At 31.5% G+C, this 18,314-nt stretch overlaps 2 protein-coding genes across 6 annotated transcripts; one reads left to right on the forward strand and one right to left on the reverse strand.

The window, feature by feature from the left end:
* The first annotated feature begins 121 nt into the window (after nt 1-121).
* LOC105347199 (uncharacterized) lies at nt 122-11,245 on the forward strand. Its single transcript, XM_011456161.4, has 12 exons — nt 122-264; nt 4,706-4,812; nt 5,053-5,163; nt 5,371-5,422; nt 5,593-5,696; nt 5,901-6,021; nt 6,156-6,222; nt 6,337-6,364; nt 6,627-6,792; nt 7,347-7,482; nt 7,675-8,159; nt 8,383-11,245. Exons 2-12 carry the CDS (start codon nt 4,743-4,745, stop codon nt 8,471-8,473), a joined length of 1,431 nt encoding a protein of 476 aa, XP_011454463.3. The 5' UTR covers nt 122-264; nt 4,706-4,742; the 3' UTR covers nt 8,474-11,245.
* Nucleotides 11,246-12,310: 1,065 nt separating this feature from the next.
* Nucleotides 12,311-18,241, reverse strand: LOC105347200 (uncharacterized). Of its 5 annotated transcripts, none has more exons than XM_011456166.4 (4): nt 18,045-18,239; nt 16,713-16,792; nt 15,582-15,753; nt 13,285-13,508 (listed from the first exon to the last, which is right to left on the reverse strand). In XM_011456166.4, the coding sequence occupies exons 1-4, from the start codon at nt 18,141-18,143 to the stop codon at nt 13,503-13,505; spliced, it is 357 nt and encodes a 118-aa protein (XP_011454468.3). In that variant the 5' UTR covers nt 18,144-18,239; the 3' UTR covers nt 13,285-13,502. The 5 variants fall into 5 exon arrangements, with proteins under 5 accessions (XP_011454465.3, XP_011454468.3, XP_011454466.3 ...); XM_011456164.4 differs by lacking the exon at nt 13,285-13,508 and adding an exon at nt 14,305-14,391; XM_011456165.4 differs by lacking the exon at nt 13,285-13,508 and adding an exon at nt 14,305-14,792.
* Nucleotides 18,242-18,314: the final 73 nt, after the last annotated feature.

Here is an 18,314-nt window from a genome sequence, read left to right on the forward strand (position 1 = left end):
CGATTCGTTTAAATTTGGAGATTTCCGAATAAAATATGCAATTGTAAATGGCAATTTACTTTAGCAATTATATAAACAACATTTAATATGTAAGTGTTTCATAATAAAAATATTACAGATATTTTAATTTTTAGAAATCGGGCTCGGTATTAATAACACACCTCAAAGTAAAACAAAAGAGTTCCGTTACTTGTTCAATCATAACATTGGGAAAACATGCCATTTTAATAGCCCTTGAAGATTACAGAAGGTTGAAGAAGAATGGTAATGTTAAAATTTTTACATGAGCAATTGGTTTTATTTTTAAAAGATTTTTCAAAATAAAGATCCTCATTATTAAGTTGGCATATGAATAGATTATTGCATGTCTTGATTGCCTTAGGGTTGCAAGTTTTCATGTAGGTTCTAGTCAGTATTACTTGATTAAGGAGATTATACACGTTAAGGAGTACAATCTTCACGAGTCCGAACAAATCATTCTGACTGGATAGGTGAAGGGAACAGCTGTAGCTATATATTCAGATCAACTTTATTAGTGTAATATAATGCACACAAAATATTTTATACCAGAGACATAAATAACAGAGACTGGCAACGCCACCATTAGCATTTTTTGTTGTCCAAAAATTTACGGGACCAACCTTACTTTGAGAACTACATTTTAGTAAATTGATCTTAACTCAGAAGTTTTTAGTTTTTATGAAAAATGAAAATAGACCAGCTAAAATGAAAATTGAACATTATTTATTTTACAACGATTGATAAACAAGTTCTACAACTTAAATTGATATCTCTCGTTTGCATGGATGTTAGTGCGAGGGGGTCATAAGTGTGTGAAGAAGCCAGAGTACCCAGAGAGAACCCACGTGTCCAAGCGGGCGACTGCCGGAATGCTGGAGAAAACCTGGGTACGTTTTCTCTTGGAGAAAACGTACCCTATGAAAAAAATAAATAATGGTTTTCATAGATATTCTTAAATGAAACAAAATAAAATATACAATGAACATTTGTAGCATTTGTTACTGTTGTTTTTAAATGCATAGTCACGTACTTAAATTATTAAGACAATAATTTGTAACATACACGAACATGGCCTGAGCAGTTTAATTAGTCGACAATTAATACACCATAAATGAGACCGTTAAATAATTAGTTTTTATTGCAATCTTATTTGGAGAACTAAATGATGAGTATCTCAAGAAGTCGATATCGCGTTATTTTTTACATTTTTTTCTTAAATTTATCTATAAAACAAAGTTGCTTAATAAGACCAAGTCCACTGAAGTCTTTTAAATATTTGTTTGATTCATATATATGGAAACTACTACGAAATGTAACATTGAACAGTCAATTTGCTTCTGACGCCACTGACATGCTGCTCAGGTATTTAATTGATTATCACTATAATTAAAATCAGGGGATCTCGCGTAGAGAAACTCAAATCGGTAAGACTACCGATAAATGGATAATTAGAAGAAGTAGACAGATAACACTTTATGACAGGTCATTATTATACCCCCGCAAACGAAGTTTAGGGGGGTATATTGGTTTCACCCTGTCCGTCTGTCCGTCTGTCTGTCTGTCCGTCTGTCCGTCTGTCCGTCTGTCTGTAGACGCAACTTTGTCCCCCCTATAGAATTTTTTATTACTGCATGGAACAGTTTGAAAATTTGTACATATGTTGAACACCATCTGAAGATGTGCACCTGCAATTTTTTTTAAGATCAGACAAGATTTAATGATTTTATGACAGTATTCATTTTCCTTATTCTATATATTGTACACTAATGTTGAAAAGTAAGGGAGGTAATCCTTACAGATTTTATTAATTAATTAATAGAAAACACTCTAAAATATATTTATATAAATACATCCAGATGGAGTTTTTTGTCTTTATGTCTTAATAAAAAAAAAATTATTTTTTATAAGTATTCTATCAACTGACAATGCAAAGTTTTTGTTTGTCAATGATAAATTCTTAGGAGCTAATGAGAACATCAAAGAAAAGTGTGGCTGAATTCATTTGTCCCAAGGGAGCCATTATCTGAGCCATGGCTCAGATGGAGCATGTGTTTAGGGGAAATTGATAATCTGTAAAATGGGTGATGGTTTTGGGGCTATTTTAAAACTGTTTCATGTAAACCAAAAGGTCTATCATTATAAGGAAATAAATAATATAATTATTAATAAAGAAGTTAAACTATTTTTAGAGGTTGTTTAGATTTATTTGTCAAGTAATTTGATGAAGTGACCCTATTGGGCATTAATTTAAATGAAATTCAAAATTACTGATATGATTGTAGTGTTTTGGCAATTTTAAAATTGTTTGTAATATTAAATTTTCTTTTTTACATATTTTTACATAGTATGGTAATTATGGTAATGTTTTGGGAGTTTATTAAATTTAACAAGCTCATCAAAGCAAATCATAGTCCTATGGGATCAATTTTCTGATATGGAGTTCAATTGTGCCATAGGAGAAAGTGAGGAAAATTTGAAACAACTAATTGCATCTGTCAAGACTCTTATTAGAAAGATATTGAAAGTTTTATCAACAGAAGAGCATTGCTTGGCTACCGGTATTTCTATTCACTGCAAAGGGAGGGGTTATTGTCATTTTGTTGGTTTTTCTTTAAATCAATTAAATTAAAAAAAGATATCATCAAATACATACATTTGTAAATGTATTACTGTTATAGATATGTATTTACAGTGAAATTCTGACAATTTTGATTTTAATTTTTCTTTGTTAACTATTTTTTTTTTTTTTACAATTCTAGAATTTTTTTTTTGTATGTGTTCCAAACCTTAATTATTATTCAATTCAATTATTTGTCCCATTTGAAATTAGCCTAGCGGGGGTATTAGTCCCATTAGGACAGTTCTAGTTTCGTACTAAAATAAAAGTTGCTACAATTATTATAAAGATATTATTCATAAAATGAATATATTTCTATGCATTGAAATATGTTTTAAAGTACCGGTAGCCTTTGAAAATTATTTAATATGTCCAACCCCTTTAAAATTATAAAGTACATGTATTAAATTCATATATCTATAAAACTCTTACATTTCTGTATATTTATTATGCAAAATAGTATTTAAAAGTATTAAAAACTATTAAGTAGTATAATTATGATTTTCATAGGGTACGTTTTCTCCTGGAGTAAACGTACCCTAGAGATTGGGTACGTTTTCTCCTGGGTACGTTTTCTCTTGGGTACGTTTTCTCCTGATACCGACTGCCGCACCCTAACATAAACAACCATTGCCGTTCACATGGATCGAACTCAAGTCGCAGCGGTGAAAAGCTAGTGCATTGTCCACTATGCTACTTTGACACCTAGGCCAGCTATTAAATGTTGGCGAAATCTTGGACGACGGGTAGCCAACTGGCACCTGAAACTCCTCTTTTGTTATTGTTTATAAATATATGTAAACGGTGTGACAGTTGGACCGAGCGCAGATTTAACACCGTGCAATTTGATTTTTGTAGAAAAAATTTATTTGAAACGCACACAGTAGGTCTAGGATCCGCCTGGTTGCCTACTCAAATCATTAGCCAAAGCTTAACTAAATGTCGCGTGCTCAGTCTACATTATGACGTCATGTTTTAGACATTAAACGTACACGTTTTGTCTTCGGAAATAACCGAAGAGAGTTACTTATTCCAAACTTTTTTTTTATTTCTTCTTTCATTGTTTATCAATTTATTTCATATAAATGCCGCGGTAATAAAATTGAATGCTTTATTCAGTATTTAAAGATCAGTTCCTTGGTGTTAATGTTTTTTTTTTCATCTGATAATTTGATAAGACATACATAGAACTAGTCGGGTTTCTTGATTGAAGCACTATTGAAACTTATCTGGTGTCCTCTTTTATTTCTTTTAATTCAAATTACCTTCTATTGAAACACTGGAAAATTATAATCGAGTTAAGGGGCAATAAACATCGATAAGTACCAGTCAATCAATGATCGAACTAACTTTTTAAAAACAAAATGGCTGCCAATATGGCGGCGCCCAGGGCTGGAAGAATTTTTCTTTGGCCTTAGTAACCCTGATTCAACTTTCTTTTTTCACTGATATTTTTTTTATATACGTGTTACCATTAATCCTCGCTTCACAAATTTTCAGAATCAAAATATTTATATAAAAATCTGAAGAAAATATGGAGTTATTAAAATCATAAGAAAAGACAGAAAGAGGGATCAAAAGTTAGTGAGATGGGGATTGCTTTGGAATACTTTTACTTTTATAGGGAACCAAATTCTCCTGCAGTTATTGTGAAATTAATATGAAAGCTAGCTATAGTTTGAAGTTTTATTTTTATTTTATTTTCCTTTTTATTGAATTCCTGGTGGTCATGGAGAAGATACAATAGAGGAATTCCATTATACAAAATTTAAGTAGAAAAAATCCTTCAATTTAAAAGAAAATATGATACATCTATATATATAATCATTGAAAGTAAATAGATGCAGGATAGTTCGATGAATATTTAAATTCTAATCAAACTGTATATATAACCCTGTTATCAGAGAGTCTGAGGGCTAACATTGTTGGAGGGAAGGGTCAGCTACTATGGTCAGTTCGACATTGCTCAGGTGAGCGATGTGGCTCACGGGCCTGTTGTTCTTATTTTTAATTGAATATTGCAAGTTCTTGCTTATAAATTTTTATTTGATTTCTTTTTTTATTAAGGTTGCTTGATCCTCCTTATCTTCGATTGAAATTTGATATGAAGAGGAAGAAGAAACTGCTACTAATTTGGCCAATTTTGTTGCTTTGTATTTTCAAAAGATGTCAAGGTAACCAATGTGCACATTAATGAATATCAATTTTCTATCTTATAATTTCAGTATTGCTCTTGACTTTATTGAATAGATTAATAGGCATTATAATTATGGCTACTCATTAACTTAGAGTAGTGTACATGTATTTATTCAAATTTTAGTACTTGTAGTTTATCAGTACTTATGTCATTCCTCTTGATGAACGTACTACAGGAGTTATTTCCTGGTGATATTGGAGAGTTGTCTGTATTACAGGGCTGTGTCCTACAGACATCAGCTGTGGATGGAAGTCTCAATGTCTTAATGGAAGCTGTCAGTGCTCCCCTGGATATACACTGCACTCCAACCAACAGGACTGCCAAAATGGTAACATAATGCATTGAAAGCAACACGGTTAATAGATATTACATCATATTGTTAAAATGCCACAAGTTTTCTATTTGATGTATAACCCATTTCCCCCCCAAAATCTATAGACAAGATTATCCTGATATCCTGAGGATAGCTTCTCAGAGAAAAAATATCATCTGTAAAATACAGTATTTTAACTTTTTGACTTTTGTCTGTTTTTAGTAAGTTGTTCACTTCAAGACTGCCTTGAGTGTGGTGCTAATGGATGTCGCAGGTACATGTAGTTCCCAAACAAAAGTCAGTCAATGTTAATGTCGCTCTGTTACAAGAGATAAAGTTTCATATTTTCTAAAAAATTGTTATGTTTAAATGTGATTTCTGTCAATCTTTTCCACAGAGTATCATCAAATTGAATGCATTTAATTAAAATTGGTATAATTGTAGGTGTACAAATTTTCTTGATGAAGAAACACTTAACTGTTTGGAGAAATGCAATGGACAAGCGCAGAAGTTGCAACTGCCCCAACTCCAGGGAAGTATATGTAAAAGTAAGTAACTAATATACATTTGAAGTCTCTCTCATAAGTATTTAGTCTTAACTTTGCCTGGATCACATATGTATATTTTTATAGATGTAGATTACGTATGTTTGGTATCTTGAATTATGATGTTATTGCCAGATGATATAACTGTTCAAAACATCATAATTTTCCTTGGTTTATATGATTTATCTATCAGAGGTTTCTTTTTAGGGTATGAAAATGACACAGCCAATATCAACATCATTATAGGAGTTGTAGCAGGTGTTTCAGCTGGAATTTTACTGTGTGTGATCGTAGGCATCATATTTTATTGTCATCTGAAAAGAACAAGGTATGTTGACATCATTTAATGATTTGTTGATCCTTGAATGGTTGTCATTCAACTTTTGCTCGTTTGGTTTTCTGTGTTTTGATTTGCATGTTGTTGTGTTAATCTAACCACTTACTTTTGTTTTGATTTTGTAGGAAAAAAATCAACTTGCATCAGAAACATTACAAGGCTGGAAACATGCAGGCAGGCACCCACACCACCGTAAGTTATCCTAATTATATTGCTGGATGACTCTGACATGTTGGTCGGGAGAGGGGGAATATAAATAAAATTTGATTACAGTATCTAAGCATACTCTTTTGATTATCTTTACAGATACCTCTATATGACAACAAAGGATTTGGTAAGGACTTGATTTGATATCTGTTAAATAATATGAAATGTTATTAAAAGATCTTTAGGGTACAGGTACACTAACAGTAAACTTGTGTCATAAGATGTACTGGTAATCTTTTTTCACTCTTACGTATATGCTCTTCATATGCTGAATATTATCACCATTTGAAAGTTTTGTATTATGATGACATTATACTTGTTATTGATGAGAGAGACTGGTGCACACGCCGGATCTTTATACACCTGTGTATGCTTGCTTCACTTTGTAGAACCAGACTCAGACATGCTACAGAAGAGTGTGGTAGATAAGGAGGTGTACTTGACAGAGCTGGATAAGCTGAGACCCCAGGCCCCCTCCCTCCTGACCCTCCTCAATCACATCAGACAGAAGCTCAGAGCCATGGACCCCCAGGATGCCAGAGTTTCCACCTACAAGTATGTGGACAGTAAAGCTACATGTAGATTCAAGGACAAATTCACTCTGTTGTCAAAATGAATGAATTTATTTTAGGTTTTTCAATCATCAGTGTGCTAAATACTTCAAATGTTGATATCTTTCAACACTGTTGTCTGTTCATTCTTGATGAATCAAAATTAAAAAGAAATTCTTGTCATTTTACAAAGTTCAAGATTTTATGTACAGTCATTAAAGATGTAAAATAAGGAAGATTTGTTAATTTAATGGAAGATTTAAAAGTCAAGCCCATGTAAATCTGCTGTTCTCTATTTTCCCTCTTAGCCAAAATCATTAAAGATAAATATCACTTAATAGAAACAGTTGTTGGCTCATACACTTTTTCTGACAGGAAACCAAATTCTGTGATATGACCAAATAATTATTGTTTACAAAAGTTGTTGAAACTTGCTGTAGAGCAGATATTGTAAACATTAAAAAGATAAATATTTATTTTAATTTAATATTTTGAGGGAAAAATTATTAAAATGCTAAGAAATGACTAATTTTACACTCTGTTATCTATTTATGATAGAGGAGTCATTCATCAGTTGTGTCGAGTGCTAGTATTGGTCCATAAGAAAGACCCTGGAGCCAGTATTCCATCTGATGCTCTTGGCCTTCTTGAGTGGGCTACTCAGATGCTGGAGGATCATCAGCTGGGAAATCAGGTACAGTAAATTTGTGAGATAAGCTCCATAGTTCTAATATTTTGATAAAAAAAAAAAGCTTTTAGTAAAAACAATTCTATTAGCTTAATTTTGTCTATCTGACATGTTTGTGCTCTAAATATTTCTTAACCATTACAATGGATGTACATGTACACTCATGTATGTTTTTTATGTTTTACCTTCTCTTCATAGGAGCAGAATGGATCAGGTGATTCTGCTGAGGCAGGTGAAAGCAAAATATCGTACATAGATGTTCCAGATAAACAACAGAATCATCAGTATGCCGTTCCCAATGTCACGCGGGCCGAGAGTGATAGCAATATCGCCTCTCATGCTAGCTACTACAGCAGTGCCCCAGTGCCAGTCGAATATCATAGCCACACATTGCCTTCTTACGCAAAAATTCGCAATTCTGTCTCAACTCTTCTTCCTGATAAAAATAGGACCAAGAAAGAAACTGTCCAAAAAATCACTCAAAATCCAATAAGCAGTTCTAAGAGTAATGATTCATCATTAGGTTACTTCAGAAACGGTCATTATTATGACCCTGGTCCCAATCCAGAAGTCTATGCCCCTGCCAGTTCTTACAGTGATCGAAGCACCAAGCTATTGTCCACATTCCAGTCAGATCTTAGGAGAACACCGTCCATTTCTTCATCTGTGTCGTCTGCTGGAGGGTCAGTGTCTTCTCTATATTATAATCATTTATATTCATTCACTTGTGAAATTATTACCTACAGTTGTATTTGAAGTGCATTTGTATTACTTTCAAGCAAAACTGAAATCTTTTCCATTGAACCAGACTCTTTTCTTTTCATGAAAAATAAAAAAATAGCAAATCTTCAGTGGTTAATGCTGGCTCATCTGATATTCTGTTTACATTCCTATTTTCCATTTTAGAGTGGCAAGAGATGATGCTGACGACGAGAGCGTTAATAACGATCCACTTCCTTTTGATCCAAAAGATGCCACAGAGCCAGTGGAAGTTTAAGTAATCCATTTCCAGAAAAGCAGCACACAAAAGTTTTATCGTCCCATTTCTTGAAATGGTCAGCCATTAAAGTACATGTAGGATAGTCAATGTGATCAGACATTAACATATTAAAGTGTGGGTGCTTTTTGGGGGTAAACTTTTTGCATTTTTTTTTTACAAGCAATAACATGGTATACATGTATTTTTCTCCTTTTCTACATTTTTTAAAATTCTTTTACGGATCCATTTACGTTTTTAAAATCAAGTTCCTATTTTAGACTTGAATTCTATGGGTATTTTTAAGTTTAACTTTGTTTTCAATATGGTTGTGTTGCATCTTTTAATTTTATTTTTGTGGTGCCCTTTTGTATCCACAGCTGCATTTCATCAGATCCCCCTTTTTATACCTTGTAAATGTACTTCATGGAAAGCAATATACATGTATGTTTAAACTGTTTACTAGATAATAGTTTATAATCCACTTGTTAAGTACATTATAGATCTGTTGTGACTAGATTTCTCTCCTTTTCTAGTTTGATAAAACTCTAGTTTATTGTAAACAAAATATTCTGCAAGCTGATTTATGTGTCTATTTAAAATGATATGATGTTACTCAGTTTTAATGGTTGTACAAATACTTACCAGTATTACAGAGAAATACAGAGTAGTTCTTACATGCAGAGTGAATGAATGGGAATGGAATCTCAGCTGTCAATGAATTACATAAGTTTATGGAGAGAAAGTATCAATAAATCTCAGTGGTAAAACAATGAGTAGTTTGCCTTGTGAAGTACAAGTAGGTCATTGGTTGAATCAGACAACTAAAGTTGTACATGTTTCTGGTGGAAAATATCCATCTTGATCAATCTGTCTTTTTTGTTTGCATTCTGTGAGGCTTTTAGTCTTGAAGTATGGGCCTATGACAGACTGCTCATATGTTTATTTTTTTGTGGGAAATAGTTAATATTATTAAGTTCTTTTGAAATGAGTTCATTTCAGACTAGTATATAACAGTAAACATTTGTGTAAGCTGTGCTGTGGCTTTTAGTGTCAGCTTCTAGTGAAGTATAATTTTACACACACACACACACACACACACACACACAAAACAACAACAAAAGAATACACCTGAGTTCATTGATATCTGATAACAGATTTTTTCCATCTCTTGAGTTGTTGAAAATTTATTCAGGGTAATCAAATTAAAAACTGTAATGTTTATGTAGTGTAATTTCTTCACCATTCATTTTCAATAAGGACAATCAGTCAGTGAATTTATAACCTGGTATATATGTATTTTGTACTGTATAGTCTGTTTAGAAATCCCTCATACAGATTCAATCATTCATTATTTATTTGTGCAATGACATACACAGACATGCAGTTTTCTGTTTTAGAGTGAAAATTTATGCCATTCGAGTACATTGTATTATTTTTCTATCAAAATCAACTATGAATGAATTAGGCACACTTATTTTTTTTTTTAAATTATACTGGTACCTATGCGACTGTAATACACTGATTTTTTTTTGGGGGGGGGGGGTTCTTTCTGACTTTGTTTTCGCACAGAAGATCTGAAAAGACTTTGATGGTACACATATAATTATATTTACACTAGTCTACATCAGGCTTACAAGCACTGCAATATTTCACCTTCTATTCATTTGCATTATTAATTTGAATTGAAGGACTTAAAAGCAATTACATGTATTTGGTGCTTGAAATGCATTAGGGTTTTTTTTAGTGTAGATTTTGAACGGAGGTGTTGATTTAGATGGAGATTAGCAACCGAAAGTTAACAGATAGGGATAGATTAGAATTGTATCATGTGAGAATCTGTCAATATTACAGTTTTAATTATTTTGCATACTTACATGTATAACAAAGTGAATATAATGAGAGGTGTGCTGATGTATTTGTTTCTTGTAAAAATGTTTGATATTTTATAATATTTTTATATGGTTGTAAAAATTGTGATAAAAATATTATATTTATGGGTTTATTGGGGTTACATGTTTATATATACATGTAATTTAATTACTGTACTTGTATCTCACTGTAAACATTTCATTGACTATTTTATAAGTGTATCCATAATTGTAAGAAAAATTGTGATATTTACATTTTAGTTTTAAATACATGGTATCTTAAAAAAACTCAAATATATCTGTTTTTAGATACTAATTAATATTTAATAATTTATAATATTTTATACAGGTATATTATATCACAATTGTTTGTTTTGACTATATAAACTGCTTTGCTTTTGTCATACAATATATTATTTCCCTTTTTAAATAAGAATCTATGTAAAGAAAATTTTCAAGTAGAATTCAGTTTTGATTAATGCAATGCAATATAGTAAGGCTTAATAGGTATAAAAAACAAAACTTTTTCATGAAAACTATCATGGATCATACAAATTATCTTAGATCCTATACATGCTCATAGACTGCTGTATTTCCTTGATTTTGTATTCATTTCTGAGGTACACCAACCTTTCACATTGACTTAATGGCGTCATTGGTGTGTACTTGTATCTCTACTTTAGGTTAGATAAATTTGACATTGATCTGCTAGTCAGTGTAGCAAAATCAAATGTTGTATTGTAAGCTACCTAAATGGCATTCACATGTAAATCTGTCTCTAAAATTTTCATTTTAAACATCATATCTGTGTCTAACTTTTAAAAGGGAAACAACTCTTTTCTTGCTAAGAAGCTAATCTTTATTCATTAAATTAATGTGCATGCCAATTATTAAGTTTGAATAAATTATATTTATATTAACACTTACAAGTGTTATGTATCTCTCTTAAAATTTTCTTGGATGAAATGGGGCAAACAATTATCTTTTATCGCTAGACAAACATTGAGTGGTGCAGTTCAGGGACAGGTCAAACTTTCAAAAGTAATTGATTAAATTACAATTAGAACCATTTTAATAAGAGCTTGAACTTTGGGTAGTTGTGTCAAACAGCAATGTGACGTAGCCCTGTCTATTTCACTGCTGGCCACTCAGCCATGGCTCTTTGAAATCAACAAGATTTGTCTGGCTTTTGAACTACCGTAAGTCTATGCAATCGGTGCATATTTCGCTTGAAACCGCATCATTTTTAACTTGTTTTGACGCAAGAAATAGATAGCTACGTCCAACCGAAAGTCCAAGGTCTTGTTAAAATGGTTCTACTTAAGATATTTAAAGTGATTGATTACAAGCCGATTACATTCATTTTTAGAAGTAATTGATTATATAAAGATTAGTTTTCCTTCTTTTAATCATGATTACTTTCGATTACCATACACTATCATTTTATGCACTGCAGTTGTCTGCAGTATTTTCAATTTAGAAAACAGAACATGAAAAAAAAAGTTAATTTTGTCTATGTACTAACATAATAAATTTATTAATAATATTGTTAAACTAAAACTGTACCAGCTGCCCTTGAAGCAGACTCTTGAATAGGGAAAATACAAATATTCATTTACTACCAATCTAATTAAAATTAGATCTTTGATCCGCTCCTATTAGGAGCAGATCAAAGATCTAATTTTAATTAGATTGATTTACTACATGATGCTTATAGTAACCACAATATCAAATCAACTTTTTTTCATGTTTTCTAAATTAAAAATACCTCAAAGTAAGGCAACTGCACAACTCCATCAAAATTCACTTCAATTTTATGCACTATAAAACAAATTCTCTCAATTTACATTGTAACTATATATGCAATGTAAAGTGAGAAAATTTGTTTCACAGTATGGGACACATATTTTAAGATTTTTATCTCAGATCATAATGAGCACCTTTTGAATCAATATATCATCGAACACCAGCTCTGACAAAAAAGATCAACAAATGAATTATGTTTATTGATAAAATAAAAAGCCATGTGTACTTTATATGGTCAGCAGATAAATATTGTGAGCAAATCTGCATTCAAATATATTACAAACTGTTAGCCAATATTAATTCATTGTATGATTCATACTAATTTAAGGCTATTTTTTATTCAATCTCTTTCTATTTCTATTGATAACATCAATTGATCATAAAAACCATCAACAAACATCATCTGCTCATGATTGGGTATATAAATAACAATGAATATTTATAAGTGCAAAAAAGTGCAAACAACAAAGACACAGTGTATATATATATTGCAATAATAATACTGATCAAAGTCACATCTGGAAAAAAAAATCCTGCCACCATATAGTTCATCCCAAAGATAAAAATTCTCAACAATAAAAATAACATCTGACTGAACAGGTGTTTAAAAAGATAACTGATATCACCTCACAATAGTATTCACCATACTTGAGAAAATCACACAATATCCTGATAATGGATTACAATAGTTAACACTGATATCTTCAACAACATGCTGAATTTTATCACTGGTCCATGTAATTACATAAAAAATCTTAACTGTATTAGTTATATCCAAACAAGCGATGAGTAAAAAATAAAACTTAAATAGATTAAACAAATAATGAGGACATGCAATAAATTTTATCTCTCTATTTCTTAAAGGAGACCTTTCTTATAGCAAGCAGATCATCATATCTAGAAGGGCGTCCTTCACCAGCTAATAATGGTGTACCGCGTCCTATAGAATTTAATTCTCGTTGAAGACTTTGCCATGAGCTTGGAAGAATAGGGCCATTACGACTGTGGTCGTATTGTCTGCGGCACCTCTCTGTTCCAATCCAGTTGTAAATGCATCTACATTAATGGGGAGATGACATCAATTATTTGAACATTAATATATCATACAGTTACTTCCAACATCACTAACATGTAAATGTAGTTTTTTGACAACACAAGGTAAAATGCAGTTTCCATTTTCGGACTAGGTGTTATGGTAAGATAAGAGGAATGCCTCTTATTTATTTATTTTTTAAACTTTAAAGTGTGGTTTTCTAGGAGGAAGTTGGGTAATTGGTTTTTCGGGTTGATATTCCTGAGGATGAAGTAAAGGAAACACTTTGTCCTCTGGAGTATTGTCCGCTTTCCTATGATAGATTCTGTGATCTGGCAAGTTAATTCTGAAAATGGAAAACAAGCTAGTGTTGGGAAGGTTTCTAAGAATTAAGCCTTACCACTATAAGCTGGTGAAGAGCCCCATTTCAGATGGCAAGTAAGTATTATCTATTGTTAGGTTTAAATCAAAACCTACAAATTAGTCAATCAACCTCATTGTGCAATTTTTACAAAGTATCAATTTTTAAATACAATAGTAAAATTATCTTGTCACTGTAAAAATGCACAAAGTCTCGAGTGAATGGTTTCTTATGTTATTTATTATTACATCATAGCATTTTATAAAACTATTAAAATAAAATGAAATAGTTTCCAGAGTATTAGTTACACTGTTTACATAATACTGATATGACTAGGTCAAGCCTGCATAAGTAAAACACACACTTCTATAAATATACAAAACAATAAAAAAAAACGATGCATTGAAAATACTGGTATGGTATATATCTATATAGCTTTGAGCAACACTTCTAATAGTTGTTAAAGTTTGTTAGCAAACATTATTAACAAAATCTAAAAAAAAAAAAGAAGAAAAAAAAAGACATATCTAGGTATCTCTGGGAGAAATGGCAAAACTGACTAACTTGACAGAAACAATTTCAGAAACATTGAGACAAAACATAACATTTAGCACCCAAGAACCACATTATTTGAAAAACAAACAGAAAAACCAAAACATTTTTTATAAATAACCTCTTATCAATCATATTAAATCTCAAAAGACATGTTTAATCAAAGTCATATGGGTGAAGTATCTTAAAAACCATGTTGCGCTTTATATTTCTAATTGATTCTGGTGGCGGTTTTTTAACAGGCATTTGTTTCTTAGGCAATGGTTTATTCTTCCTTGCTTGAGAATTTTCTCCTAGAACATCTTCAATCTGATTCCTGCAAAAAGTTCAGGAAACCAAGACTTACTGAACACTCACAGGTGTCATCATTCAATAACTGCAAAAAGTATTCATCTTTTGTTAAAATGTGAAACAAAAACACCACAGCATCAAGTACATGTTTTGAGCAAAAGAACAGTTTTGTTTTTCAGTCATTCAGGTGTTGCTTCAATGACTTGCATGTGGAAGATCCCATTGACTTGCTGGCCTACATTGTATTTGTCTATTTTGAGATTCATCCTACGATTGTTGCGATTTTCATCATTCGTGTAATCAGAATTATCTTTTCCAGAATAAATGCATGCATAGGCCTGGTCAACATGAGGAAAGAGATTATCACGATTTCTATAACGATTTTGAAAACCTTCACCGTTGACTCGAAACTTGCACAGTTCACTCCTGCAATTAATGCAAAGTAGATGTCAATTTCAAAGTTAATATTTACCGCGTCCCATTTCCAAAAAACCAACACACAAAACCACACACAACCAGTCAAAAATCAGAAATTAATTTATAATTCATTTCAAATTAATGCAAAAAAGATTCTCAATTTCTTCATATTTTTCCAATTATAAAAAAGCATCAAAGTTTTCATGATCAATTTAAGGAATTTGGATTATAAAGAAATTTATTTATATGCTATCTTTTTACTTTTTAATGAATAACATCTATCAGATGTATCAAAGATGAAGTGTTTTTAACTGTTTCATCATATCCTCTTTACACCAAATAAATTCACAGCAAATAACCTAAAACTGTAACTGTTTTACTACCAATATATATATAGTCTCCATCAACCCAAAACATTGAAATACTACATTGTAAGTAAATCAAAGATTGGAAATATTATACTTGTTAAAGAAACTACAAACTATATATAGGGAAGGTTGCAGAATGTTCACATAATTGTACATGAAGTACTATATAATATATGAAAGGAAATAAAACAAGATGAAATTTAAAGACTACATTGTTAAACCAGCAAGTCATGATTAGGATATCTGGGTGGGTGTCACTGTGTTCAAAACATGCAAATATAGATAGAGATGTGTATTGTGTTTATAATTGAGGGTTTTTCAAAAATGAAACACAAGCATCTGTTTTGATTACTGAGTATATTCATTAACTCAAAGTTGGAATGTAAAGGAGCATACAAAAGCATGTTATTATGTTGAAAATTCAACATACATCTTTGTAAACAACTGCTCCTGGGTACATAATTCTATAAATCGGATCAACATGCAAAGGGGGATCACCCTCCTCCTTAAGAATTCTATAATTAAAGTTAGGGTCATGTACGACCTCCTGCAAAACCACACCCATCTCTCTATTGGGTTGTTGTGGCCGAGATCCTCTGCATCTAAAAGGGCAGAAAGGCTGTGTTAAGACCTCTCAAATATAGGAAACATGCATTTTTACTCATGCTGTCACTAAAACTGTGTATGAACATAAAAGTTTAAATTAAAAACCGAGATTAAATTTTTTCCCCTAAAAATGACACTGAATTACATGTACAACAATCATGCATACTGTATATTTAGTGTGATCAATACATGAATTTATTTCTTGGTAACTGTCAAGAGAAAAAAAACATTATCAACTGAAGTATAAAAAAAACCTTTTTTAATATGCAATTGTTTAAATATTTATGATATCTGGTGAGACATTTAGAAAAATTTGTTTCTGTTAAATTGTACTCCTTGATCTGAGCAGGTGTCTAGACTCTATAAAACATAAAAGCTGGTGTTTTAATTTTACATTGTGTCATATTATATAGTATGTGAAACCTTGCATTGGTCTCCTACTATGAGAGCATAATTCTAATAGACACAGGCTCTACTGTGATAGCAAAAATAATAATCCATTAAATATGAAGTAATATATTCAACCAAAAGAGAAGTCAAGTCAAGAATCATGATCCATCTAATCTAAAAATGTTAGGATAGACTCATCTAGCATTAAAAAGAATAATCGTAAAGTATTGTTTTATGGCTTTGAATATATTATTATATATAAATATTTATAAAATATAAAAAATGGTTTTAATTCAACAGGAAAAAATTGTTAACACAGCTAATTAAAATTATGCTTCTGAGATACAGTATACTGTATTATTTGTAAAGAATTGTATGTTTTTAAATACCAGGTAATATTAATTTCAAAAGGGATTTCAAAAAAAAGAAAATTATTTCTGGTATTCTATTTTTTTGCTTCAAGGGAATTAACACCTGAAAGCTTAAATAAAATCTGGACTGTTGTTTGGTTTTTTTTTTACTGATTTCACATTCAATTACATATACATGTATAACTAATTTTTACCTGTTTGTGTCATAATCACCAGGACCGCTGAACAAAATTGGGTTTTTAGCATTTGCTTGTTCCACATTTGGTCCAGTATCCTAGTAAAAGAATAAATAGATGTGTAAAATAACATGTCAATCTTTAAGATGCAGAGAGGATATTATTAAACTTAATTGCATGTTTTTCATTCACCTCTTACCTAAAACATTTGATATGTAAAGGGGTGACATTATTCAATGTAACTGTTTAACAAGTTGAATCACAGGTTGCAGTGTACAAAAGAAGCGTATAAATTGGCCGATTTGATACAAGCCTACTCTTTCGCAGTATTTGATATTATATCACAGCTATCAGGCCAAATACTTGTACACATTCTATGACGTTGAACTCTTGAATTAATAGGACTGCAAGACTAAATCCCTGCAATGGTTGAAAAAGTTCTCCTCTTAATTTAAGGTTCTTTTTTTCTTAAAAACCATAGTGTCTTGTCCATAGATCTATAACACCATGTTTTAAACATAAACGTAAAGGTTCCCATTTTCATTTTTTCAGCAAAGCGTTTCATCGATGAATTCAACCATGTTTTAATGCTTAAATTTATTTTGAGGTATTTACTTTATGTAGTTTAAATAAAGAATTCACAACAGATACTGACAGTAAATAATACAAAAATAGCATTTCAATCAATCAATGACATGCTTACTTTTATCTAACATACACAAACCTTGCAATTCATACAGCGCAAACTTGCTCCAATTTTGACTGATCAGTGATTAACCTTATTTTGTAACTAATTAGTATAATACTATAGTATACTAGAAGTATAATTAATATAGGTTGTAAATCGTCTAATGAAGTTCACTTCGACCTGACCCAAATTTTTCCTTGGAAAATAGTATATCAATAACTTTTCAATTTCACTCTTCATTTCCTTAATTATTTTCATTTCAATTTTAATGTACTCCCAAAAAAAGTGGGGGCCAACTCCATGTTAATTCAGTTTTATTATGTAAATTTAAGAAAAATGGTTGGTGCGAGAAAAAGGGGATGCAGTCTCCCCCCCCCCCCCCCCCCTGATGCTACGTGCCTGCATGATGCAGAATTTTTTTCTGTGTTCTATTTATGCATTTGATCACCCTGTAAATTATGTTTTTAAAAAATCAAAAGTTTTAGATATAATCTATGCACAGGAGTTTGAATTTTTATCAATAAAGCCAAAAAACTTACTTTACGCATAGCTCATGGGTCAGTCAATAAAGTAAGTTTTTTGGCTTTATTGATAAAAATTCAAACTCCTGTGATCTATGTGACACTTTCCATGAATTTTTAACATGATATAATTTTACAAACCTGGCTTCCACCATTCACCATTTTGTCAAGGGCAGCTCTCTTCCTATCAATAACTCTTTGGCGCCGCAAAGCTTCCATATGGTATGCTGATTCTGCCATTGTCACCTTTTTTAGTTTTTACATACACTTGGTCCAACCTAGAAGTAGCCTTTGCAGCGTTCCGTTTCCAAGAGAAACACGCAAGCGCCAAAATACCGGATGTAGTATTTCAATGATATAAGCATTTTCAAAATAATATCCTTTCAAAGCAAATGAAGTCATATTCTGTGT

This window comes from Magallana gigas, chromosome 7, assembly GCF_963853765.1.
Source record: "Magallana gigas chromosome 7, xbMagGiga1.1, whole genome shotgun sequence".
Lineage (NCBI taxonomy): Eukaryota > Metazoa > Mollusca > Bivalvia > Ostreida > Ostreidae > Magallana > Magallana gigas.